The sequence below is a fragment of the Tenebrio molitor genome, chromosome 1 (genome assembly GCF_963966145.1).
Source record: "Tenebrio molitor chromosome 1, icTenMoli1.1, whole genome shotgun sequence".
NCBI lineage: Eukaryota > Metazoa > Arthropoda > Insecta > Coleoptera > Tenebrionidae > Tenebrio > Tenebrio molitor.
The window spans coordinates 23,177,891-23,205,708 of NC_091046.1; the positions used below are offsets into that span (position 1 = coordinate 23,177,891).

At 33.8% G+C, this 27,818-nt stretch overlaps 1 protein-coding gene and 2 long non-coding RNA genes across 4 annotated transcripts in view; 2 read left to right on the plus strand and 1 right to left on the minus strand.

Moving 5' to 3' along the window:
• Window positions 1–20,031, plus strand: part of LOC138123342 (ras-related and estrogen-regulated growth inhibitor) — a 70,545-nt gene extending 50,514 nt beyond the window's left edge. For both annotated transcript variants that reach the window (XM_069038008.1, XM_069037997.1), the window contains 2 exons: window positions 11,086–11,159; window positions 19,118–20,031. In XM_069038008.1, coding sequence (XP_068894109.1) covers window positions 11,086–11,159; window positions 19,118–19,534 — 491 coding nt within the window. In that variant the 3' untranslated portion in view covers window positions 19,535–20,031. The remainder of the gene's footprint in view (window positions 1–11,085; window positions 11,160–19,117) is intronic.
• Window positions 1–20,626, minus strand: part of LOC138123483 (uncharacterized) — a 154,270-nt gene extending 133,644 nt beyond the window's left edge. The window contains exons 1-2 of the long non-coding RNA XR_011156811.1: window positions 20,488–20,626; window positions 19,134–19,210 (exon numbers count right to left, since the gene is read on the minus strand). This is a non-coding gene — a long non-coding RNA (uncharacterized lncRNA). The remainder of the gene's footprint in view (window positions 1–19,133; window positions 19,211–20,487) is intronic.
• Window positions 4,772–6,062, plus strand: LOC138123454 (uncharacterized). Its single transcript, XR_011156803.1, has 3 exons — window positions 4,772–5,379; window positions 5,435–5,857; window positions 5,915–6,062. It is a non-coding gene; the product is annotated as an uncharacterized lncRNA (long non-coding RNA).
• Window positions 20,627–27,818: the final 7,192 nt, after the last annotated feature.

A 27,818-nucleotide genomic window follows, 5' to 3' on the forward strand; every position in this document is an offset into this window, starting at 1 on the left:
ACGCGTCACTTTGTCAGCATAACGAACAGTTGTTTTTAAATTTTCACCAGTCAGTCGTATTAATTCGGCAGCTCAATCGGAGAAAATACCGAACGGCCCTTTAAATTGGAATCTCGTGCATCTCACTCCACGAAAGCACTTCTTCGTCTTACTGTCGCATCTTACCAATTCTTAATCTTTGGCTTAGCTTTGGATGACTCACTATGTCTTTCTTAGAGTGAACGATGTCTACACAAGATTTTGTGTGCAACCGAAAATTTGTATGTAATTATAAAATGAACACAAAATTTTTTTCGCTGTCAATAAAAATAAAGTCGGCTCACATGTCGCCACGTCGCTATAGAAACGACATAAATAAAACAATTCATTTTGAAAAAAATTGTAGAAATGTCGGAAGAAAATTACGATGTTTCAGTGCCGTGTACCTACTCATCCAGATTTAAAATTGTTTTTTAAATGCGAATGAAAAGATTCACAAGCATTGGTTGTTCGGCTCGAAGAAAGCTCAGCCCACATTGCTGGACTAAAATCACAATTTTCTTATACATATGTCTCTGGATTGAGTTCGCAAGAGTGGAAAAAAAAATAGATTTTACGCAAAAACTACAGAGGAACAACACTTTTTGCTTCATTAGAAACCCCCATTTCCGTTATTAAAATCTCAGTAATGATATGCTGCATTCTTAAATTAACATTTTCTGTTAAAATTTATGTTATACATTTTATTACAGTTGGCTTTGTTTTTTGACAAACAATTTATTACTGTTAGAAATAATTTCAAAATGTTGTCTTTAGAACAAAGAATTTATTTAATTCAGTGTTGGACCGGTTTTCGTCACATAATTAAACTAGGCAAAAATGAATAGGGAATTCCACAATTTTTCTTGGAAAGCAAAATAATTGCCCCAATCCTCCCACGTATTCTTAAACACTACATAAATGTGAAATGTTACAGGTACTTGAAACGTTACATTTAATGTGCATATACATATATTTCTAACACATTTTATTACAAATTTTAAACTGTAAATATAAAAAATTCAAAAATGGAAAAATTCCCTATTCATTTTTGCTTAGTTTATTACATAATTTAATGAAAAGTTTCCCAACACATGTATCACGCATGGGTGTGCAGAAGCTTATAAAAACAGTTATTTTCATATGAGTAGCGCTGTCAGATTTCACGTACTTTTCAGGTAGGAGGCCGAAATTTGAAGCACGAGGCGTCAGCCAAGTGCTGCAAAACAGGCCGAATACCTGAAAACTGACAGCGCACGAATATTGAATAACATTTTTCGTGTTCGTTTAGGCAAAGTCTTAAAAAACATTGATTTATGGTAAATTTTGAGGTTACCTTTGACAGATGTCAAGTTAGGTATATAACCGGGATTTTGATAAATGTCACAACTTGTCAAAACGAAACGTTTTAAAGATTTTAAGCGATTTGGAGCCTTTAAGGGGCTCGTCGAACAAAAAAACGTTGTATTCAACTCGTTCGTGTGTAAATTGGGCCTTTTTTGGCACTTGTGGACCTTTAAAACGCTCGTTTCACTCGTGTTTTAAACTGGCCCACTCATGCCAAAAAGGCCCAATTTACACACAAACTCGTTAAATAAACTACTATTTTTGCATTTTCTTTTATTTTAACGTTAAGTTCTTTTCTGTGTTGAAGAAGACTTAATAACATAATAACAGAGATAGGGGTTTCAAATGAACCAAAAAATGTTATTCCTCTGAAGTTTTTGCGTAAAATCAAAAATAACAAATTTTTCCTCTTGTGAACTCAATCCGGGGACATACTATACAGCCTGTGCATTTTCAAACTCGAACATAGGCAATTAACATTGTATTGAACGTTTTTGCTGATTCCTGCTCGCCAATTGAACTTACAAGTAAGGTAATGGTATCAATAGAAAGATAAAATTATTGCGCTTGAAATGATACTAATAATAAGATTAAAGGTGCTATTTTTATTTTAAAATACTAATTTAAAACTTGGCGATTTTTAAATATGACATGCCATGATTTTCATATTGGACAGCATTTGTCAAAAAATTTAGTAATTTGTTGGTTAAGTCAGCGAATTTCGGTAAATGACTGTCAAAATTATTTACGGAAAAATTAATAGTTACTCCATACAGATTTCTCTTGAAGTAAGTTTATGTAAATCGCGGATACTGAATATCTTCAGGAAGTATAAATATCATCCCTACAAGACACAGTGTCATCAATAGATTTTTGCTGTTGATGAAGAAAGTAAGAGTGAAACCGTTATGAAATACAGGAGCGTGCTAATGATCGTGGCTTTCTGTCGACAATTTGCTTCACAGACGAATCTACTTTTACACTAAATAACGAACCAAATGTTCAAAACACGCGATATTGGGCTCAAGAAAACCCTCGAGTAAATATTCCTACTAGAACTCAGTATCCCCAAAAAATTCATATCTGGGTGGGCTGGGATTTTTAATAACATTTGAAATAAAGGGAAATTTAAATTCAGCAAATTCAGATTTATATTAACTAAGGTAGGAACTGCATTGTAATTTTTTCAAAGAATTTTTAATAAAAACTGCTTAAACTGTTAATTGCTTTAATATTATAATTTAATTTAATGTATCGAAATAATGGCATAATATCTATAAGCACAGTGTTAATTGCCTATGTTCGACTTTGAGAGTGGACACCCGGTATATAATCATCCACAAGATAATCTACAAATTTGGATAAATTGAAATTCGCAGTCATGAATTTCATTAGTTTCAAAATCAGTCACCGACTTCATTTGACGACAAAAACGGTAACCCAAAAACATATCAACAATAATTGGGTAGTATGCATAAGAATAAGCATTTGCTTATACTATATAGAGTGAGCGGCAAAAGTATGGAATAAATTCCTTAAAAATTAAACAAAATTTTTTTCAAAAAAATCTTTGTTTATAAAAATACATGTTTTAGTACCAAACAAAATTCCAAGCAGTCATTTGTTTTGGAAACCCCTATTTTTTTTCTTGATTCTGATAGTCCTTTTAATTGTCTAAATGACAGTGTAAACATTTTGTTACCTTACATAAGGAAATTTTTGAGAAAAAAAATAATAAAGTCGGAAAAAATAAATTTTATAACGAACAAAAACAAGTCAAAAAATCAAGTAGGTAAATCAAACAATCAAATGTTACTGTCAATTTCATTCGTATGTGTTTTTTGATTTACAAAACGTTTTCGAAAATGACTCATTTAACAGAAACACAACGTATAGAAATTTTACTTTTGATTGGGTGCGGAGATAAAACTAGATAAAACTAAAACAGTGGGAATTTCTTCATAAACTTGCTTTTTGTCAACAAGCTGGGGGATGGCAATTCGAACATTTAATTCCATAATTTTAAGAACTTACTAACACAATTTTTGACTTGTTTTTGTTCGTTATAAAATTTATTTTTTCCAACTTTATTTTTTTTTCTCAAAAATTTGCTTATGTAAGGTAACAAAATTTTTATACTGGCATTTAGACAATTAAGAGGGCTATCAGAATCAAGAAAAAAAATAGGGGGTTTCTATTTAAAAAAACTATTGATGATGTCATAACTCTAAAACAAATGGCTGCTTGGAATTTTATTTTGTATTAAAATATACTACTTATCATGGAAAATGCAACACCCAGAAATAGTGAATATTTTTTGCTGAAACTTGGTAGAGTAATTAGGTGTTAACTAAAGATAAAATGATGAAAGTTTCAGTAACATTGGTCCATATGTTAAAAAGTTCTCTCAGTAATAGGTTGGACCGCCTCGAGATCCTATACACTCGCGGACGCGTCGAGGCATACTTCTAATCAGATGGTTAAATCTCGTCTTGGGGAACCGAATCCCAGGGAACTTGAATTTCATGTCTGAGTGCAGCCAAAGTCAACGGAGGGTTGTGCAAATTCGTCAATCTTCGACCCATCAAATCCCACACGTGCTCGATTGGGGATAGATCAGGAGATCTCGAAGGTCAGGGAAGTAAATCCACCTGAGAGTCATCTAGGAAGTCTATACTAACGTAACGGCCGCGCGTTATCTTGTTGAAATAGAGCATTATTTACTCTTCGAAAGTAAGGTACCACAACAGGCCGCAAAACCTCCTGGACATAGCGAATTGCTGTCAGGTTTCCCTGTATAAAGACTAGACGAGACCTGCTTCCAAAATAAATTGCTCCCCACACCATTACACCAACAGTTCTTGCTACGGGCCTTTCAACAGAAAAAGCAAAATAGCGTCTTTCGCCACGAAGTCTCCTGACCCTCCGCCGACCGTCGTGCATGCCAAGATCTGGTCGATCTGTAGTCCTCCTTCTTGGGCCAGTACCCCTTACTCGCTGGTGTCTTCCTTCTTCAAACCAGGCACGACAACATCGTAACACAGTAGCCACATTTCGTCTCACACGATGAGCGATTGCCCTATAGGAAAGACCTACTTCTCGCATTCCAATAATGCGCCCTCTTTCAAATTGAGTTACGTGCTGATAATGATTTCGTATTCGTTCTGGAGGCATATTATAGCATTAACACACTTTAAATGCTGCGATATACTGAAGTTATTGATGATAACTGATCGTCAACAATAAAAAGAAATGCATGTTCGGATAAGGATAATCTAAAAGATATGGGTATTTTCTTCAGGTATTTCTTTATGTATTTCTTTCAAATTATCATCATTTTATCTTTAGTGAACACCTAATTACTGTACCAAGTTTCATCAAAAAATATTCACTATTTCTGGGTGTTGCATTTTCCATGATAAGTAGTACAGAGTGATCAACAAGAATCCAAATCAGAGCAAGCGTTGCAAATTATCGGTCACGTCGTAGCAGAATCATACGCAAATAAGCGTTCAAAGCATGGCCGTAGACAATTTGTGGTCTCAAACGCTAGTTTATAATAAATCATACCTCATGAATTTTAGACGTTGGAATTATAATTGTGCATTTTATTATTATTATAAGATAAGGGAAACAATTTATAAGATAAATAAGAGCAACATTTTACATTTGTAAGAGTAAGTAAATTATCAGCTTTATTGCCAAACGCGACGCCACTGGTACGGAGATGTTTCGTTTAAATGTCACATTTCAAAATTCAAGGTTGTTGTTGTTGACAATTTAAGTGATTTAACCTAAAAAACAAATCTTCGATTTCGGCAATATTTACAGACGTTTATTGGAATTGTAAGCAATAATTATCCCAGAATAAGTTGTAAAATGGGTTTTACCATTAAAGAGAAGGCATTTTTATTAGATTATTTTCGAAAGAGGGTGAAACAAGAAAGTGAAGACTGGCCTTACTTTGTACCCCCTTACACTGAAGAATTTCAAGCCAAATGTCTGAACCTGATGGTATTGGTTATTAACAAGTTTATCAATGTCTTAAAATTATAATGCCTAATTTTAGTGAATCATAATCCATCATTAAGAAGAAGTCAGGTCAGTCCTTGGTTCAAATTTTAGAAATGGTGCAAAATGTTTGACAAATTATCAAGGAACATCCCTCAACTTCCATAAGGCGTTTAAGACTGCAAATTAAATTGAGTTATGGCACTTATTGCAAAAATTTTGAAGGAGGCTATTAATTTGTTTCCCTTGTGTGTTGCAAGAAATAAAACCCACACATTACTTTAAAGAAATTTTCACCATAAATGAATTTTGGCAGTCCATTTCACCTGACAGCTTCATAAGTGTTTTTGGAAAATATGAGAGGCGAGTTTGACTCTTTCTGGACCACAATGGAGAACATTTGGAGCAGTTTTTGTGAAAACTTATTTTTTGACCTTGGAATAATTTAAATGTTTTAATTAAACTGCTAGAAAAGATACGAGTAAGTTCTCAATTAACCAAAAATGTGAGAATAATAACTTTAGCACTTTTCTTACAGAAAACAACAAAACAAAGAATTCTGAAAAATAATGTAAATTTTATTATACAATTAAAATTTTGTAACCAAAGATTACGTGCCTTATGAAGGAATTTTATGTAACTGTGTGTTTTTTCCTTAATCAGTAATAAATAATAATTAATAATAACTTCCTTTTAAATCCATTATTCATGAATTACAAACAATTTATAAAGGCAATTAATAATAGATTTTTGAGAGGTAGGCAACCAACAAAACGAGTGCACAGCAATTATATAAAAGTGTCTGATTAGTATACGACGTACGTTTCGATAAAATAAAAGATGAGGTAGCACTCTTGATTTGGTTTCTTGTTGATCACTCTGTATATATATTTTTATAAACTAAAATTGACCTGTTCAAAGATTTTTTCGGAAAAAATTTTGTTTAATTTTTAATGAATTTATTCCATACTTTTGCCGCTCACTGTATTTGTCTTTTTCTGTCTAATAAGAGTCCATGTATTTCTATCTCTCACTAATACAAGTAAAAGCATTTGCTAATGGTTTATGCATATGACCCATTGTCTTTGGTCTTAAAACTAGATCCCACTGAATACATTTCACTGAAATAAATTGGAACATTTGAGTGTAAATGGTAGAAGACTTATTTTTCAAAAGAGCAAACAGGGAGGAGACATATTGACCCCTGTAATGTGGTCTAATCCCCAACCCTTCGCTACCTACATCCAAGATTAGGATGTTTTGGGTACCGGGAGGAACTCGTCTTCGTCGCACAAAGCAGCCTAAGCTTTAACCCGGCTTCACTAATTCGTTATTTGCAGAGCAACGGACATTAGTCTACTTGCCAAACCGCTTGTGGAAGGACAAGCACATAGCTATAGTTGGGCCAACCAACAGATATAGTAACAAAAAAAGGGGATGTGGCCTAGTTGCGTAAAATGATATACGCCGAAGCCTGTTTCACAATGAAGCAGGTTCTTTGCCATTTGTCATTCTTATAAGTCTTGAAAAAAAACTATTTTGTAATACAAATCGAAAAATGCCAAGGAAAACAAACAAACATAAACGTGTGGTCAAACTCCCAAAGCGAGGTTAAAACGAATGAGATGCCGGATGCCGTCAAGTAATTTTTGTGGATGTACATCAGGCTTTCGGAAATCTGCGCACGTTTTGAATAAGCCAATTGGAAGCTGCTATTTAAAATATGCGGGCACTAGGAGGCGGTTTTATTACTATATCTGTTGGTTGGCCCAAGTATAGACACATTCGGCTACCTATTTGTCTAAACTCAGTGTCGAAAATCTACTACTGATTGAGAAACGTCGAATGTTTGTATGAATATAAAGAGGGTCTAGTGGACAACATAAAGGTGTTAAAATTATTCACTTTCACTTTGTATATCATAATTTTTTTGCATAATTATTGTTCAAAATTATAAATTCGAATTTAAATTTGAAAATTTGAAATTTAACAATATACAGGGTGTTAGAAAGTCCACGTAATAAATTTAATCACTAATAGAACTTTAAAATAAACATTTTTTACATATTGATCTTTTTTTAATCGAATATTTTCTTTTACATTTTTCTAACCCCTAATTTGACACTTCGCTCGTAGGATGATCATCAATTAAAACGAAAGGGTGAGTAAAAACTTTACAGTTTTTTGAAGAAAAGACAATCGCTGTTCTAATACAGTTTTTACTGTTTTTCATTCCAGTACTTTAATCTAGTAATTTTTTTCGTGCTTCGTTATCAGTGGATGTGTAAGTAAACACATGAGCCGATATGAATTTTAGGGAAAAAATAATTTATTATATTTCATTTGAAAGATTTTAGGCGCACTGTGTTTAAAATTCATAGACATACCTACTCGTATAAGTATACTGGGTGTATTCTGAAAAATCTTTGGTGCTGTGACTTCCTTATTTTTCATACGATTTTAATAAATGAAAGGTAAAAACAAACCCATTTTTAACGCAAGCTAATTAAAACGAAACGGTAGGGTTTGCATTACAACATTATATGCAGGATGTAAATGTTTGGGAAAATGTGGTATTTACAGACGAAAAGGTTTTCCAGTCGTTCTACAATGGCCATGTTAGAGTTTACAGACCCCCAGACACTCGTTTTGAGGAACAATATACACAAAGTGTAAGAAACAGTGGCCGTTTCTCTGTTAATGTTTGGAGATGGATGAGCGCTCATCAACTTGGCATGTGCACAAATATTGATAATACCGAGTGACTATAAATGATTGAAAGAAAATAGTGGATTGGCAACACTGATGCAGTTGGTAGTGCAAGTCTTGTCGTGCATTATCTGTCAGTCATTTCTATTTAGGTTAGGTTAAGTCACGAAATACATTGTCGATTTAGATTTTTTTGACGTTTGTTTCAATTTTAAAAATTACGTGTGTCATGCCAACGATGTCGCCAACTAAAGATTTCAAATGTGTTACCAACATAACAAAATAATTTTCAATCATTTATAGTCACTCGGTAGATTTAATGCACTGGCTTATTTAGATATTCTTGAAAGCATCATGTTACCGTCAGTAAGAGCTGTTTTTCCTGAGATTAATTTTGTGTATCAGCATGACAATTGTCGCGTGCATACCGCCCGAATAGTTACGGAATGGCTAGAACAACGTGACGTTACAGTTCTACCATGGCCAGCGCGTAGCGCTGATATAAATCTCACAGAGAATGTTTGGGGTTTAATGATTAAAACAATTAATCAAAACAATGATTTTCGTTCACAAAATGTTGAGGATTTATGGAATACCATACAAGAGACGTGGAACAATTTTACTCCGGACTATGCATATAATTTAGTAGCTTCCTTACCCAGGAGATTGAACTCCACTATTGACAAAAATGGGAGTGCTTTATAGTATTTAACATTACTAGCATGGTAAAAGGGTTTTTACTGGCGACAGAAGGATATGACTGGAGAGCCGAAGGCGGGCCAGTCACCTTCTAAAGCCAGTAAAACCCGTTACCATGCGTGTATTGTTGAATATTTTATTTGTTCCTCACTTGTAAATAGTTATACAAACCAAGGTTGGTAGAACTGACTAATTTGTATAATAGGTTGCCTCGTTGCCATTTAAAGCAATAGTCTGAATTTTTTCCCCCCGCAAAAGTTACTCGTGACGTCACAGTGTACTAAACTTTTACAACAGAGGCTGTCGATCATGCATTAGGTGTTCCATCGCTAGAATAAAGCCCAAAAAGCCACCCAATAAACTCCACGGAGCTTATAAACCTTGGGTTCTATTCGAACACCCAAAATTTCTGGGTTGATTTTACGTCACGAGTTACTTTCCCCCCCGCCCCGCAATTTTCAACGAGGCAACCTATTATACAAATTAGTCAGTTCTACCAACCTTGATACAAACTATTAAAAATTCCGGTATTTGAAAAAAAAATCGTATGAGCTTTACACGTATTGCTTTGGAAACGCACATCACTCATATGAGTACGGGTGTAAAATTTTACTGGCTAGCCAGTATAGTTTTACATGCTTGCTAGTATAATTTTACATGCTACCCAGTTAAGAGACATTTCCAGGTGAATACAGTGACTTGTTAAACTGATGTTTACAAGTAGGGAACAAATAAAAATATTAATTTTTATATAGTAGTTTATTTAACGAGTTCGTGTGTAATTTGGGCTTTTTTTGGCAAGAGTGGGCCAGGTTAAAACTCGAGTGAAACGAGAGTTTTAAAGGTCCACGAGTGCCAAAAAAAGTCCAAATTACACAAGAACGAGTTGAATACAACGTTTTTTTGTTCGACGAGCCCCCCAAAGGCTCCAAATCGCTGAAAATCTTTAAAATTAGCTTGACGTTTCGTTTTGACAAGTTGTCAAAGTTATCAAAATTCGTTCACACAGGAAAAAATTCTCAAATTCTGACAGGGTCGAACAAAAAAAATTATTATAGAGTTCGTTATCATCACTCTCATAAGTACTGACTACCCTAGATAATTATTTAATTTACTGGCTTTACTGATTTCAAGTTTTTATAATAAGTAACTTTGTTCTTTGCTTTGACCTTACTTTTTCTGTCTTTCCACAGGTATCTTGTTACCAGAGAAACTTTGCTTTTAAAAGCCTAAATTACCAAAACTTAGAAAGATGACATAAAATATCAATTTAGTGGTCGCTTTTATTTGACCGCAACTGTACATACCAACTTCTAAAATCACTATATTTACTTTTGCAAAATTCTTTCATTTAATGTACCATCGTGATAATTAAAAACGACTACACTAGAAATTTGGCTGTGTAAATTTGAATGAATATCATTGTAACAATTGAAAAATTCCGCAATTAAGAGATTTTCAAAAAAACCGTTCTGCAAACCCGAATACATGATGGTGGTACCATTAGAAACATTGCTGCCGAACTGGGTGTTAGCACTAGCACTGTGTTGCGGGCGGGTTTATTTTCACGGAAAATTTTAAATACTGAGGTTGACAAACTTTGACAAATCTCGGTACGTTCTCTCTGCCCAAATTTTCAAAAAACTCAGTGGCGTCCCAAGTTAACTGTAGTCGTTTTTTATGATCACGATGGTACGGTCGGTGGACAAATAAAACTGGGACACTTAAAATTTAATCTATGTAAATCAGACCATTGAATTGTCAATATATTTGTCAGTGTCTGTATAATATGTCATACCAAAGTTAACCTATTTGTGATAAAACCGTAATTAAACGATGCAAATTTGTAAATTTTGACTTATGTGATTGTTATTTTTGTCCCAGTTTTATTTGTCCATCGACTGTACATAATACATAAATGTAAAATAGACAAAATAGTATATTATACTTCTTTTATAAGACATATGTATTTTGTGGCACTCCTTCAACTCATTTTTCAATATAACGTCTTAGATAACTTGAATCATAATATAGAGCGTTCAAATTAATAAAAGACATACGAATTCAAATCCATGGATGACTCGATTACAAACTATGTAATTTGATCGCTCGATATACATATAGTGGACCCAAAACTCTAACGTTTTATAATAGGCAATATCGTTATGAAGTTAAATAGGTTTAACAAAGAAGCAGGAAATGATCGTAAATAAACAGATACCTACTATTGCATAATACTCAAACAATCCTGTAATAATTTGTCCTTTGTACATACTTTTCTTATTTATTAATTATTTTCAGAGAGTCGGTACAAACATGAAGTTCTTGTGGATAATGAACCCGTTCTTTACGAAATCTTAGATACATGTCCCAAGGTATGTAAATTTAGATACTTATTTTATTAGATTATTAAACTTTTCCGTTAAGATTAAATTATTACATTTGTTCTTTTTATATTGTTATTAAAGCTCGGATTCTATGCAAATTGCATATTTGTTTCTATGACGTATATAGACAAAATTTTGGATTTTCTGGGCGTATTAACAAATTTTGAATGAAATTACGTCATTTTGAAAATGCATATCAGTGCATATTTCTCGTTTTCCAGATTTTTTTTTTGTCAAAAGTATGGAATAAATTCATTAAAATTTGAAGTTTTTTTAAATATTTTGGACGGGTCAATTTTAGTTTATAAAAATACATATTTTAATACCAAACAGAATTCCAAGGAGTCATTTGTTTTCGAGTGATGACGGCATCGGTATTTTTTTTTAAATAGCAACCCCCTATTTTTTTTCTTGATTCTGATAGCCCTTTTAATTGTCTAAATGACAGTATAAAATGTTGTTATTTTACATAAGGAAATTTTTGGGAAAAAAAATTGGAATAAATAAATTTTATAACCAACAAGTCAACTTTATTATTTTTTTTTCTCAAAAATTTCCTTATGTAAGGTAACAAAATTTTTATACTGTCGTTTAGACAATTAAAAGGGCTTTCAGAATCAAGAAAAAAAATAGGGGGTATCCATTAAAAAAAAAACATCGATGACATCATCATTCGAAAATAAATGACTCCTAATTTTATTTGGTTTTAAAATATGTATTTTTATAAACTAAAATTGACTCGTCCAAAGATTTTTTTGAAAAAAAATTTGTTTAATTTTTAAGGAAATTATTCCATACTTTTACCGCTCACTGTATATTATTAATACATTTTGAATAAATAGATTAAGGCCCGGTTTATTCACCTTCAAGTAACTTTATTTGAACGGTAATCTATCTCGTATTAATACGTGAAGGAAAACCTTTGTACCCCTTTTATATACAGGGCGTCTCCAAAAAAAGAGACAAATTCATAGCTCCCTCATTTAACGAAGGATTTTAATTATCTATACACCAAATTAATTGGTTGTGTAAAATAACCTAAGGGAGCAGATGATACAACTTATCATAACAGAACTTAACATTTACCTGCCATATAAATAAATTCCAGTAAATAGGTAAGCCAATGCAACATTATCTGACACCGTTTTCACATTCTTCTTGTTACATCAGTCTCAAAGTCACTGTAACATTTTTTTATATTGCTATTTCGATTTTTCAGGTTTCAAATGCGACACTGCACAATTTATAATATTTTTTTAACTCTGGATGAGTACACAGAACAAGAGCTGCATATTTGCGGTCTAATCTTACAAATTCTGGATTGGTGACAGTAAAAGTTCGTTTTATGCCAGTTTTTGTGTTAGGAACGGCCACTATTAATACAGAATGTTCATCCTTGATGTCATCGATAGACATTTTGGTTAGTTCGTCTCTTCGCATGGCTCCTGATATTCCCATGATTAAAATGACCTAAAAAAGGACAGATTATACAGCTTATCATAACAGAACTTAATATTTATCTTCCACAATAAATAATTTTCATCACTAGCTTTTTCTTTTCTTTCTTTTTCTCATGTCAATACCTTAGACTTTTTCGCCTGATAACAAACTGACTTTTTTTCAAAAAAGGTACCAATTTCAGAAATTTCGTAACATCAATGTCATCCCGGTGCTCCATAAAGTTGAACTTTTCACAGTTTTTGATTTTTCTATTAAATAAGCCAAAACAACATTCTCCGACACCGTTTTCACATTATTTTTATTACACTTATCGTACTGCCGTTGGGACGATAGTACGATTTCGCATCCTTAATATACAAATAACTATTTGACCGTTTAGCCCTGAAGCCCTTGGATCTATATGTGAATTTATGTCGGCTTTTTGTAATTTGGTGCATAAATAATTAAAATCCTCCGATACTGAGGTTTTTTTCTTATCAAAGAGTATACCTCTATAATTGTCGCTTATATTTTTTTGAATCACGATCATTCACCATTTTGGGAAAGTTTTACGTAAATTTGCAGAAACTACATCAGATAGAATGGATAGCATTGTAGCCTTTATTAATATTATCGAAACTTCAAGTACCAATAATGTATCCTAATAGTCAAATATTTCAAATATTTCAAATATTTCATTTTTGTTGTATCCCTGGAAATGAGAGAAAAATCAACGTCATTTTGCCATACGTTATTTGAAGCAAAACGGACATAAAATTACTACTTGGAAATGGTGGAAATAATGAATAAAATAACTGCAAATCCGATCGCAATCGTTCAGAATTATTATGCCACTGGCTAGTAAAAGACGAATAGTCAAAAATTTTTTTAATATTTAAAATAAACGAGATCAAAGCTGTACCTTTTGAGTCCCCATATCTTCAAATCTAAAACGTATAGAATTATTTTATTATTTTTCTCTTTATCTTCTAACATGAGTTGACATTGCCCGATTGAGTTGTTCCGCGAATTTTAGGGCACCCAGTATATCATTCAGTGCAGAAGCTCTTTTTGTGCTTCGCCCAGTTGTCGACCTCAACTGCGTTTCGGTCTTCAATCTCTGGGCTTAGCACAAAAAAAGACACTTCTACTCTTAATGATATAATATACTAATTTCATTCTTAACTTGATCCAAAAATATGACTAATTTTAAACTTTTGTGTACTTTGGACATCCCTCACAAAATGGTCTCAATTAAAAATGGCAGTAATCGACAGTATTTTTTTAAATTTAAATAACTGACTCATCATATATCAATATCATATTATCGACTCTTTCGTCATTGGAACAAATTTCAATTATACTAAGGACAACGTAACATTTTATCTGCCCCGCCCATTTCATTTTCTTAGTTACCAATCAAATAGGTTGTTAAGACGATCTGATTTACACAGTAAAAATTTCTGACATTCGAATTGTCTTAATGACATTTTATTTTTTAGAACCTAAAACAATAATTGTGGACTTGACAGCAAAATTCTAACCTTAACTTTTTTACGTGGCAAATGTGATGAAAAGTTGTATAGATTGACTCTAGCTTTGATTCTGATTGGTCAATTGTAGTGGGCGGAGCAGATAAAAAGTTATAACGGCAATACTACAACAAAAAATATTTCAGAATTATACAAAAAAGAATTGTCAATAATGACAGGAGCGTCCAGCTTTCATAGTAAATAAAGGTATCAAGTTATAACTGAATAATGTATTACTGGCTGCATTTAAATTTCTTTACGGTCGGAAATTTATGCGAATCGGTCTGTATACTTTCTTATGATCACTCTAATGTTTTCAGTAAGTAAATACAGCGTGTTTCAAAATTAGCGCACTAACTAATTTCTGCCTTTTCGAGGATGTTTAAATGTACATGACAAAAATACGGAAATAGTAGTTTATTTGACGAGTTTGTGGGCCACTCGTGCCAAAAAAGGCCCAATTTACACACGAACGAGTTGAATATAACGCTTTTTTGTTCAACGAGCCCCTTAAAGGCTCCAAATCGCTTAAAACCTTTAAAATTAGCTTGACGTTTCGTTTTGACAAGTTGTGACATTTATCAAAATCCGTTCACATAGGAGAAAATTCTGACAGTGTCGAACAAAAAACATTCTTTAAACTTACATTTTCAAATCGAGGAGGGTTAAATATAAATAAATTTGGCATTGTTGCATGTAAGTAATAATACAATTTACCTACATTTTAGCACTATAGCAACGTGACAGAAATGAAAATATAAATAAAAATAAAACACTGCCACTAAACTCATTTAATTTTGAAATAAGTCAATTAGCAATTAACAATAATACAGGGTTATTATAAATGACTGTAGTCCAAGTAGGCGTAAAAACTGAATGTAAAATTTATAGTTGCCGCTTCATATAAAAAAACATCAAAATAATGTGAATAAGTGAGTATAATGTATTCCAACTTAAAAAAAAAACGATGCTTGACCATGACAATCTGACAGATTTCATCCTGCGTATCTGAAGAAAAGTTTGGTTAGAAATTTTGAAAATTTTTAAGTCATAATGTTGCCATACTTATGTTCTGCTTTTTTGCGAATCGATTGAAACTGTATTAAAAGAAATTAATAGAGAACCAGAATGTGTCTGAATTGTCGAAATTGTACTGTATACAGGTTAGGATTTAATCGAATACAAATTCATTATTGTCACATTGAAGATGTCCATCAATCTGTTAGAGTGCATTTCAACGAGAGGTACACATCTATAAACTTGCGCAGAAATCTGTTTCGGTCTAGGGTGACGTGGCGTCAGTTTGTACTTTCTGGGAATTTTCGAATTTCATTTCAACTGCTGATTTGTCGCCATTTTGTCGCAAATCACTGCCAGGTTGCTGTTCCTCACCGTGTTCAAACATTTCGTTCTTTAATCTTTCGAGTGTTATGTCTACTTTTCCCTCCGCCACCCGGCGGCACGGCAATTTTGCCGGAGTACATACACTATTACGGATAATACAGGGTTATTCTAAATGATTGTAGTCGAAGTAGGCGTGAAAACTGAATGTAAAATTTATGGTTGCCGCTCCACATAAAAAAATCATCAAAATGATGTGTTAAATTGGGTGCAAAACAACTCAATATTTTTAAAATTGATTGTAGAACAACTCAATATTTCTGGATCCAATCGTTAATTTAACAAAAATAAATAAAATCCTCATCACCGCACTTCACACCTAAAAAATGACAGTGACAGCGACACAACTGACAGTTCACATGAAAGCGGCAAAAACGTAATAACATGGGCATGGCCTACTTCGACTACAATCATTTAGAATAACCCTGTACTATCAAGTAATAGTGCAGTGCTTATCAACATAATTACCGGCGTCTCGCCTCCACATTTTGACTTTTTTGTGTTTTATGTTCTGTGTCAATGTTAAGGAATTTCCTCACGATATGACATGAGTATAATAATATACCTTTTTGAATTTCAACCACCAATGTGTTCTCTAAGTCCAAAATTTTTAAATTTTGCGGTACTATTCCCGTCTTGAACATCGATCTTGCAATCGAAATCGAAATGTAAATATTGGGTGATTCAAAATAATTGTGTATAAATCTGGCAACTATGTACAAAAATTTATGTGGCAACTGTGTGGGTGGGATAGAGTTGACATTTTTTTGACAGTTCATAGTCGCACAATTTTGAAAGTTGTCAAATCAATGTGGAATGAAATTTTAAAAATCAAATACACGCTTATGAAACGTCATACAAATGTCAACTCTATCCCATTCACACAGTTGCCACATACATTTTCGTACATAGTTGCAATACTTATTCATAATCATTTTGAATCACCCAATAAAAGTGCTTGAGATTCATTGTGATTTCAAATTTAATGGAATAAAATAAATCATTTGTTTAGACATGAAATTGTGACTTAAATTCTGGAACAAAACCGCAGGGTTCCAACTCGATCGCATTCCAGACACATCACACATTTCCAGCATTTCAGCAGTGTAGAATACTGCCGATAGAATTCATCTCCCATGTAAAATTCCTCTTTTTTACTTTCTTTATACATTTCCAATAGCTTTTCACAAATTCACAAAACGATCACAAACAAATTTAGGTATTGAAATTTGGACAAGACAAAGTCTGTCGGGTCAGCTAATAATTTATAATAACTCTATAGAATGTCTGTTATATTTGAAATGTCTATAAAATATGAAAAAATAAGTTTTTGAAAAATCACCACAAAATTCTGCAATAATTTCAAGTCATATATTTCGTTGCTCGAATTCTCTTGGCAATTCAAAGAGTGGGCTATTTTTTTTTCCACACACAATATATTTTGTTCAATCCTGTTATCGAAACTTGTCGTTTCTCACTGGGATACAAAACGAGAAAGTACTTATTTTGCTCACTCATATTGTTTGCTATGACAACGTGAGGTAAAAGTGTGAGGTAAAACCATTTGCCCACTCATTTACCCCACTCAAAGAAGAATCTTTCGTTTAGAATTGCTCAACATGTTTATTCAAAAGTTCTAATAAATCCGAAATCGACAATCTATATTATACTTTAAAATAAATATCACTTACTTGCTAATATCTACTTTTTCATAAACGAATAAGGTCGACTTTAACATTGAATACGTAGACCACAAAGAAGGGGGCGCCAATTTTCCCATTAATCCATTAAAATAAGTCAGTATTACTTCCTCCGTTATAAAATTTTTCCAACACTTTCAAATATCTTTCTTTAGATTTTGCAGGCAGTAAATTAAAGGTAGCGGCGTCGGCCTCTTCTAATATATCATCAGGAACAATGAAACCATTTTGTTGCTCCATCTTGCTTAATTAATTGCACGTTTTTTGGGAAAGAACGTCAAATTGTAATTTCTGTCAAGTTTATTTACTGTTGCAATTGTTTTGTTTTTTTTAGAGATTATGACAACGAAAGTGGCCGCTATGTTTTATGATATAAATTGCACAAATTATAAAATTTCAATTGTGTTCCAAAATTCACTGGCAGGATTGAACAAAACGCTATACAGCACTCGTGAGAAAATAATTCACCCACTTGTGTGTCATTACACACTCGGCTTCGCCTCGTGTGTAAATCCGACACACGCGTGGGTGAATCTTTTAGTTTCTCCACTCGTACTGTAATATACTATTTCCCCATTATTAAAATTAACGATTTCAATACAGAGTGTCCCAGAACTGGCGTACATCCCGTTAACTGCAAATGTAAATATTTATTCTGAAATGGATTCTGCAAGAAAATTTTTTAAATCCATTTTGTTTTTAAGTTACAACGATTTTAATTTAACCAATCATCGTAGACAAATATGAATTCAATCCATGGGTTTCCTAGGAAACAACAGCTGACGGTAGATTTATCTGCAATCTTTCTGTTGTGATTGGCTAACTTAAAATTGCTGTAGTTTAAAAACTATAAGGTTAAACAAAAAAATTCTAGTGAAATCTTTCTCAGCAGAAAGAGCGGAGCACGTGGTTAACGGGATGTACGCCAGTTCTGGGACAGCCTGTATAAACAAAGAACAAAGACAATAATAATTATAAATTGACTTTTTTTTACAATTTCGTTTTCAAACCGTAGTTCCTAATGTTTACGTAGGTACTCTCCATAGCCTACTCGACGGGAGCACTTTTTCATACCAAGCGGGATGCCCATAATAAGCGTAACTTGCCCAGCGTTTTGATACAGTTGGCCATGTTATAGGTAATTTGTTACGTCTTCTATTAATTATTGTTACCTTTTGTTTACTGGTTGATTTCCGTTTCCCACTGTTCAGTTCTTCTTTACTATGTTTACCATTTTAATTCCCAATCTTCATCAGCAGTCCCAGCAGTGATATAGTTACAGTGATTTATTTTATTTCCGACGCCTGTCTATAAATTTACTAAACCACAACTAACTTCGCACAAGAGAACTTTTTTGCTACATTTTAATAGCGTCCCCGTTGAGAACGATTGGAGTCTCGATATTATTATATGTAAGTATTAAGAATTTTGTTTCACAAACAGATTATTGTAAGGATCCACCATTACAAGCATAGAACAGCCTGTCTATCGTCGGAAATATTTATGAAAAAATTCTGTTTTGGAAATGTGGACGAAGAAAGTGATGATGATTACCTACACAATTTTGTCTGTTATAATTTCGGCAAAATCTTTCTTCGTTATTACTGTTAACATGGTTGAGTGTACACCACACGCCTTCAGAAGTATTTTTTTTTTCACAGCCGCTCCTTTTTTTGTTGATGACATTGTACAAATTGTCTTCAATTCCCTCAGGAATAAATTTTACGCTGATCAATTTTATGTTTGTTCTCTGTACATATAAAATATAAATATCGAATGAGTCGAATGAGTAAATTTTATGACTGATTTTGACACAAAACACTTACTTCCAAAAGCCGAATTTTTAGTCTTAAAATTATTTACTGTTTTACAGAATGAAGATGACTTACCGTCTACTGACATTATTAACTGGGCCGATGGTCTCCTCTTCGTATATTCAGTTACGGATAAATGTTCCTTTACATATCTGAAACGAGTAGGATCGTTAATAACAGATTCTGACATTCCTGTTTATATAGTAGCTAATAAGAACGATATGGTTCATTTGAGAGAAGTAAGTGCAGAAGAGGGTGCCATGTACGCTAGAGATTTGGAATGTGGATTTTCTGAAGTAGCTGCAGCTGAACAAGTTGCTCCAGTCGCAGTAGTTTTCCAAGAAATATGTAGAGCCGTGTTAGCAGCTAGAAGAAAATCTAAACATTCGTTGTTGGAACGAATGCTTGGATCAAGAACTAGTAATTTACGATTATATGTAAGAGGTAAAAGTGACAGTGCTTTGCCAAAAGATTGACGTTTTGTAGACATTATTAAAAGCTTAAATTGTTGAAATTAATACAACATAATAATAATCAAATATATTACAACAAAAAACATTTTTCATTATTTTAAAAGTAAATTTAAGATAACTAAGTTTTAAATAACCTTTCTTCAATTTGGTGTCCAAGGCCGCTTTTTTGTCACTATATTTAAATCTAAATAAAAATTAATAAAAGGTAAAATTATAAACTACTACATTTATGGTAGTGGTTTTCAAGTAACGAAATGTTTATTAAATGATAATTAGTTAGATGAGATGTTTTAACAAATATGAATATGTAGGTTATGACAACCTTGGTTCACAATCTTAAAATCCGACGAAACCAAAGATAAAAAAATTACGTTTTAAGAAGTTACGCTGTTGTAGCTATCTTATGTTATAATAAACAATTAAATTTATTTAAAAAATATGTTTGTTCTTTAATTATTATATTTCTCTATTTGATAAATAAAAACTTAATTAATTGCCTACCTACTTATTTTTTATTTATTTGTTATTGAATTTATTTAGAATTATATACAGTATGATTCACGAAGTATACTTTAACCCTTGATGCCCTTGTATACATAGATTATGCAAAAAAAAATTGCACAAATCTAAATGAGAAATTGATATTGTTATTTGCATTTTTAACATTCCCTCGAAACCGTTTTAGAACTGCTGTAATAGAAACTAAGGAATAAAAATGGCGTTTTCACACAACCGTGTTGTTACTAGCTACTTGCTATTGTTGTTGACACAATCTATAAGTTGAGCATACCGCCCTAATCCAGTAAGTAAATAATGACAGCGATACCTAATGCGGTAAGCAATTAATGACATTAATGCCTTCAAAATACTCCTGTCAAAAAAATTAGGCTGGAAGCTGAGGAAGACGTGTCGGATTTTGACGCACGAATTTCAGGAATAAGTACAAGGGGGCTTACCATTCAACAGGATTTATCACAGTTAGTGGTATGGCGTATTTTACAAGAACAAAGTTGTGTGCAGCGCGTGCAAGCGTTAAAACGCGCAGATAACGCTACCGCTTTGCGGCGGACGAACACGTCTTTAGTCGTATCTCTACAAAGTTAATTTAATTGTGAAATTAGTGTTAAATACTGAGTTCTTCGAAATGCCTCCAAAGGCGAAATCACTCGTCATCGACGCAAATCTATTCTACGGGACTGTTTAACTGATCTTTTCAAGAATCACACAACACAGTGCTCCTGAGAACGAGTGATCCTGAATCTCAATGAAGAGCTAAATAACTGTAGTGGCACAAATAGCTCTAATCAATCAGTTGTACCTACAATGCTGTTATCGATTTGAAGTTAGATTTTCATAAATCTCAAGGTCCATTCCAGCAGGTTTCTCCGTCCTTTAAATCTGCACGTGAAAAACGCCGGTCGGATATTGGAGTAAAAACCAATGCAGTAGCGGATAGTTCTTTGGCCACCGATATCACGGACTTTAATAATAATTTGGCATCGGTCCGACGGAGTCACTCCCTTTCAAACACTTCTCAACCAAGTGATGCAGAAAAACCTCAAAATGATAACTCACCCAATTTGGAAACTTGTCGTACGGAAGCAAATATTGGGTGATTCAAAATTATTGTGGCCAAGTATGGCAACTATGTACGAAAATTTATGTGGCAACTGTGTGGATGAGGTAGAGTTGTCATTTGTATGACATTTCATATGCGTGCATTTGATTTTTTTGATATCATTACACATTGATTTGACAGTTTTCAAAATTGCGCGACTATGAACTGTCAAAGAAATATCAACTCTACCCTACCCACACAGTTGCCACTCAAATTTTCGTACATAGTTGCCATACTTGGCCACAATCATTTTGAATCACCCAATACATATCGACGCCTTTGTGTTTACAACTAATCTGCCGAAATCGTATGCTCCTCCGATTTTGAAGAAACCATCGAATTTCTCCAACCAACGGTAAGACTACAATTCCGAAATTATTTTATTCTGTAGTATAAAATAAACTGAGATTTATTTATTAAATATTACTCTAATATTCTGCCAAATGTTATTTAAAAATTCCTGCTAATAAGCTTATTAACACGATCATGTAAATCCCTGGCAAGTGTTAAAAAAAAGGCACCGTAAAAACAACACCTGTAAACTTAATGTGTTACATACCGTGGTCTCGGCACATTATTTCCTGTAATTGGGTTTTTCCTGTAGGAAATATATGTAGGTACAGTCGATGGACAAATAAAACTGGGACAAAAATGACAATCACATAAGTCAAAATTTACAAATTTGCGTCGTTTACAGCCCTTTCACAATGGCGTTAACGTTACGTCGATGTTAAAACGTTAATGTTAACGTTAGATCTAATTACATGTATTTCAGTACTTTTTATAAATTATTTCCGTTGGCTAATGTTAGAATGTAACGTTAAGAATCCAGAACATTTCTAGAACTAACGTTATAACGCTAACAATATCATGCAACATTAATTTTCATCATAACGTCATTGTGAACGGTCCACAATGAAATACATGTAATTTTGAATTTCTAGATCTAACGTTAACATTAACGTTTTAACATCGACGTAACGTTAACGCCATTGTGTATGGGCCTTTAATTACGGCTTTATCAGAAATATATTTTATACTTTACCATGACATATTATATAGACACTGACAAATATATTGACAATTCAATGATCTGATTTACATAGATTAAATTTTAAGTGTCCCAGTTTTATTTGTCCAGCGTAGTAGATTCATTTTTGTAATAACGAACTAAAGTTACTAAATTTAGTAACTTTTGTCTTGTTAACACATCTTTTTACCGCGAATTTGGGCTTTTAAAAAGATAGGTTATGGGTCACGTCTATTTGTTCTGTCAAAACCCGTCCCAATCAAAGTATATTGAAATGAAATTTGTTTAATTATTTTGAAAAAAAAGCAAAGTTGCACTAAACAAATACGAAAAGGCAGTTGAACGTAACAATGAAATAATTTTGCATTTTCCTACTCATCCTCGTCATCGTCGCTGTTTTCTAAGTCCGAATCGGAATCTTCAACCAAATTAACAATAATTGGGGATATGTCATGGCTACTAAAGTTTCCCATAAGCCTTGTCCTTGTCCTTCATTTAAAATTTTGTACATACTTCTGGGACTAAAGCCTGTACAGCACTTAGGGAGAGTTTTGTTTTAGATTTTTCATCTTTAGAGCTTTGTTTTGCGTTCCTCTGGTTTTAAAAGTTATTAGTTTTGATCGTGTTGCTGTTTTGATCTCCTCCGTTGCGATTTTTGTTGATTTTTTTGAATTTGTGAAGTGAGTGCGTGCCTCAAGAATCTAGCATAATGAACAGTGACATTACAAACATCGAAAATGATACAGAGGTAATTTTTGTTCATGCATAAAATATTAAATAATCTCTTGTTTGTTTTAGCCATTTCCGAAAAAAGCTGGATATTTTCAGCTATAATATAACAAGTGGTATGATGAGACAATATAATGAATGAAATACAAAATTATTCATTTATTTGTCAAATTGACAAATTTATTTCAATCAAAAATCGTAACGACGAAAGTAAATAAGAAAATATTTTTTTTTGTTTTTTATAATCGCTGTGATAGCCATGCAACTAAGGACTTTTACGCGTTTTCATTGGATTATTCATGATCACGTGATACATGAATTATATTGTCATTTCAGTAGCCAGCTTTTTTCGGAAATGCGAAAATGTTTTGTGCGTTGCATTTTTAAATCCGGGGGGCACATTATCACTCGTGAAATACCCTGTATTAATAAAACCTAATATATTACCCCTGCTATAGTGAAGTTTTCTTTCGTCTCTCCTAAGTGCAAACATGCAGAATAATAATAAAACATCACGTGTAAACCTGTTCTTTAATTTTTTTAAATTTTGCGCCGGATCTATTTGTTGTAGCGTAGAGTGAACACTTTTATGTAGTAACATTTATGTCAAGCAATCTATCAGTGGACAGAGTTTACAACATTCTGCCTCTGACTCATCCAAAACCTAGCGGTGCTTACTCAGCGACACATGGAAAACCTTGTTTAACAGAAGAAATATTAATATTACAATATCACAAATCCAGGGCAAGATAAGTAACGCCACTTACTCTACGTGACTACGAACGCTACAATCACGGGCTGGGCTACATGAAAATGGCGGGTAAAGTGCCGCTAGAAATTGGTGGCAAAAATGGACTCACGTGAGTCAGACGATAGCTACTAATTGGCGAAACTAACTAATTGCCTGAAAATTGCATCTTCCTAGATACTTAGGGGATAAGGCCGATAAGGCTTAAAATTAACAACTGGGTGCTGCTCAAGAGAAACAGAATGTAACAAAAAAAAAATATATCACAAACATACCCTCTACCACACCGTCCTGGCACGGTAAACACCCCGAACGCGGGTTAAACCGTCTAATTTTCGAATCGAACACAAAATATCTACACGGGACGGTAGCGAGGTTGATTTCTCGTTCAACTCACGGTTTTAAAAAAAATGGATCACTCTCAACACTGTGAGTTCTTTTAGAAAACTCCAAAAATACTAACCACCCTTACCACCCACGCACCGGTCACGGCTTCACTCCCGCTCCTTTCTCCCTCTCGGCAGGCTTGCCAACCCCGTCCCTCAGTTCCTAGCCTATTCGGTAGTACTTTTTTTAAAACTATGTCACTACTAATATAGTAATTTACGTTATAAGTCCTAACGTCGCCTCGTCCATAATGTCTAACTCGTACTGTTACAAGTACTACCGGATGTATATCGTAATGTATTTTGTGTGCAACCGTACGCGAAATGAGCACTTCGCGTGCCTTGAGCAGGCCGCGAAATTGAATTTCGCAGCCGTTGCCTTGACGACGGCCGTAAAAGTAAAAGTCATTTCAGTATTTATTTATTATCACAATTACAACATATCTATCTCTATATTTGCCGTGTGATCTTACAAAATCTGGATTGGGTACAGTTAAAGTTTGATTTTTGTGTCAGGAACGGCCGCTATTAGTACAGAATTTTCATCTGGTTTGAAATTCCCGCCAATTTCAAATGGAGTGGTCGCTTCCTCGCCTCATGAATGACGATTCGGTAAAAAAGATCCCAATTATCGATCTAGAAGAATTAGGTTAATTTTTAACCGCTCAAAAAGGGAAATATCTAGTAAGTAGTAACATATCCTGAATCCTGAATGGCATCAACAGACATTTTGGTTTATTTGTCTCTTCGCACGGCATCTGATATTTCCACGATTAAAATAACCTAAAAGGGAGCAGGTGATAACTTATCTTAACAGAATTTAACATTTACTTGCTATAATAAATAAATTCCAGTAAATAGGTAAGCCAATGCAACATTATCCGACACGGTTTTCACATTCTTCTTGTTACATCAGTCTCAAAGTCACTATAACATTTTTTATATTGCTGTTTCGATTTTTCAGGTTTCAAATGCGACACTGCACAATTTATAATATTTTTTTAACTCTGGATTAGTACACGGAACAAGAGCTGCATATTTGCGGTATAATCTTACAAATTCTGGATTGGTGACAGTAAAAGTTCGTTTTATGCCAGTTTTTGTGTCAGGAACGGCCACTATTAATACAGAATGTTCATCCTTGATGTCATCGATAGACATTTTGGTTAGTTCGTCTCTTCGCATGGCTCCTGATATTCCCATGATTAAAATGACCTAAAAAAGGGCAGATTATACAGCAAATCGATCTGGTCTCGTGTCAATACCTTAGACTTTTTCGCCTGATAACCAACTGACTTTTTTCCAAAAAAGGTACCAATTTCAGAAACTTCGTAACACCAGTGCCATTCCGTATGTTCAGCGTGAGCTTCAACATTGAATATGTGCTCCATAAAGTTGAACTTTTCACAGTTTTTGATTTTTCCATTAAATAAGCCAAAACAACATTCTCCGACACCGTTTTCACATTATTTTTATTACACCGCTCTTTAAAGTCATTGTAACACTTATCGTACTGCCGTTTGGACTTTTCTGGTATTAAACTGGACACTGCAAAATCTGCAATATTTTTTAACTCCGGGGAAGTAGACGGAACAAAAACGTTGTAATTTTCTTGCGACATTTTTCCAATTTTTCTCAAAGTGAATTGTTTTATTTATGTCGTTTCCATAGCGACATGGAGACATGTAGGCCGACTTTATTTTTATTGACAGTGAAGGAAATTTTACTTGTTCATTTTATAATTACAAATTTTCGGGTTGCACACAAAATGTTGTGTACACCTTGGCTACGAAATCCTTTGACGACCTCGAAATTGTCTTGTCTCGGCCGCAAAGCGGCCTTGACGACAATTTTTCTCTCGGTTCGTCAAAGTAGGATTTCGCAGCCTTGCTATACAAATAACTATTATTTCATACTGGAAGTCTCTTGTGCATCATTATTTGATTTCAAAAATTAAAAAATCACATTATATTGTGAAAATAGCATCCTGTGGCAACGGCCGTTGCTATTGTTTTTTTAGATCGAATATTTTTTGACATTTTCACTTTTCAATGTCAGATTTGATGTATAAAAGGAAAACAGTCATACTACAAGCTGATTGGTTGAAATTTTCTGAGTGGAATTGTCATATACAGGATGTCCCAGAACTCGTGGATCAAATTTAAACTGTATATTCCTTGATGGTAATGAAGGTAAAAAACGTTTAGAAAAATATTCAGGGTGCAACAGCTTTTTAGTTATGAATTAATCAAATTGACCAATAGAGCTGGATCTAATTTTCCCTTTATGAGAAAATTGAGTACCTTCCCTCAATTGCCAAGCCACGTATAATTCGATGAATCATAATAGTAGTTTATTTGACGAGTTTGTGTGTAAATCGTTTCACTCGCGTTTTAAAATGGCCCACGCGTGCCAAAAAGGCCCAATTTACACACTAACGAGTTGAATACGTTTTTTTGTTCGACGAGCCCCTTAAACAGGGGCGTAGCTACCGCCGTATCAGCCGTATCAATGATACGGGGCCTCCAAGCTACAGGGGCCCCGACGTGTGTAAGCAAAATTTCGTCAAAATAAATGTTATCCACAACCTCAAATTCTTATTGATAATTTTTGAGAAAATTTATAAGTAAATTTATCAGAAACTGGCACGTAGTCTGTTTGCAACGTGTTCTAAAATTTTGAGTAAAAATGTCAGGAAATCTGCGCAGAAGCCACAAATTGGTACGAGCATCGGCTGATCTTTATGTTATGGCTTCACAATGTGAAATTGCTAAAGACCGGAATCCGGATAGAATAGAACGAGTTCAAAGTTTCAAAGGCAGCGCATGCGTTCTGGCTCAACTGTTTCAACTTGTGGCTTCTGTGCAAATTTTCGCACATTTTTATTTGGATTTAGAACACGTAGGTACTGGTAAATTTCTGTAAAAATGTACACTTCTGTTCACTGAAAAAGCATAACATTTTGCTTGTGTAAATCAGATTTACCATTACCTGATGTCACTGTCATTGTCAGTGGCAGGTAATTAAAATAATTCGATTTCAGTCAGTAAAAGTGTACTTAATGCCCCCTCTAATACATTATAGGTATTATTCTTTATTTTCAAGGTTTATTGTTGGTTCTTTTAAGTCTAGCATAATCAAAATTCGTTTGTAAGTTCTTACCTGATAACTCAATATGGGAAACTGTAATATTAAACGAAAACTTACTACTTGAAGAAATGTACCGCATTAATGTAAACAGTGCTCCTGGCCCTGACAATATAACCGCAAAGACACTCAAATTTTGTGCTGATGCCTTAGTTCAACCTCTGCTCCACATTTTCAAACTCTCTTTCCAGTCTTCGTCTTTACCTTCAGGATGGCTAAAAGCTCTAGTAACCCCTATCTACAAGAAAGGACATAAAACTTTGGCGTCTAATTATCGTCCTATAAGTTTGACATCCATATGTTGCAAGCTCATGGAGCGAATTACCTCTAAACAGCTTACTGAATTTGCATTGAATCATAATGTCATTCCCAAAGAACAACATGGTTTCCTTCCAGGCAGATCAGTGTTCACCTGTCACCTCCATTGTTTAAACAAATGGACATCGGATTTAGACAATTCGAGACCAGTTGATGTTGTTTACTTGGACTTTGAGAAGGCGTTTGACCGGGTCCCTCATAGACGATTGCTTTTTAAGTTACAGCACTTTGGTGTACGCGGACTAAGGTTGAGGTGGATTCAAGCTTTTCTTTCAAACAGAACATTCTATGTTAAAGTGCGCGATTCCAAA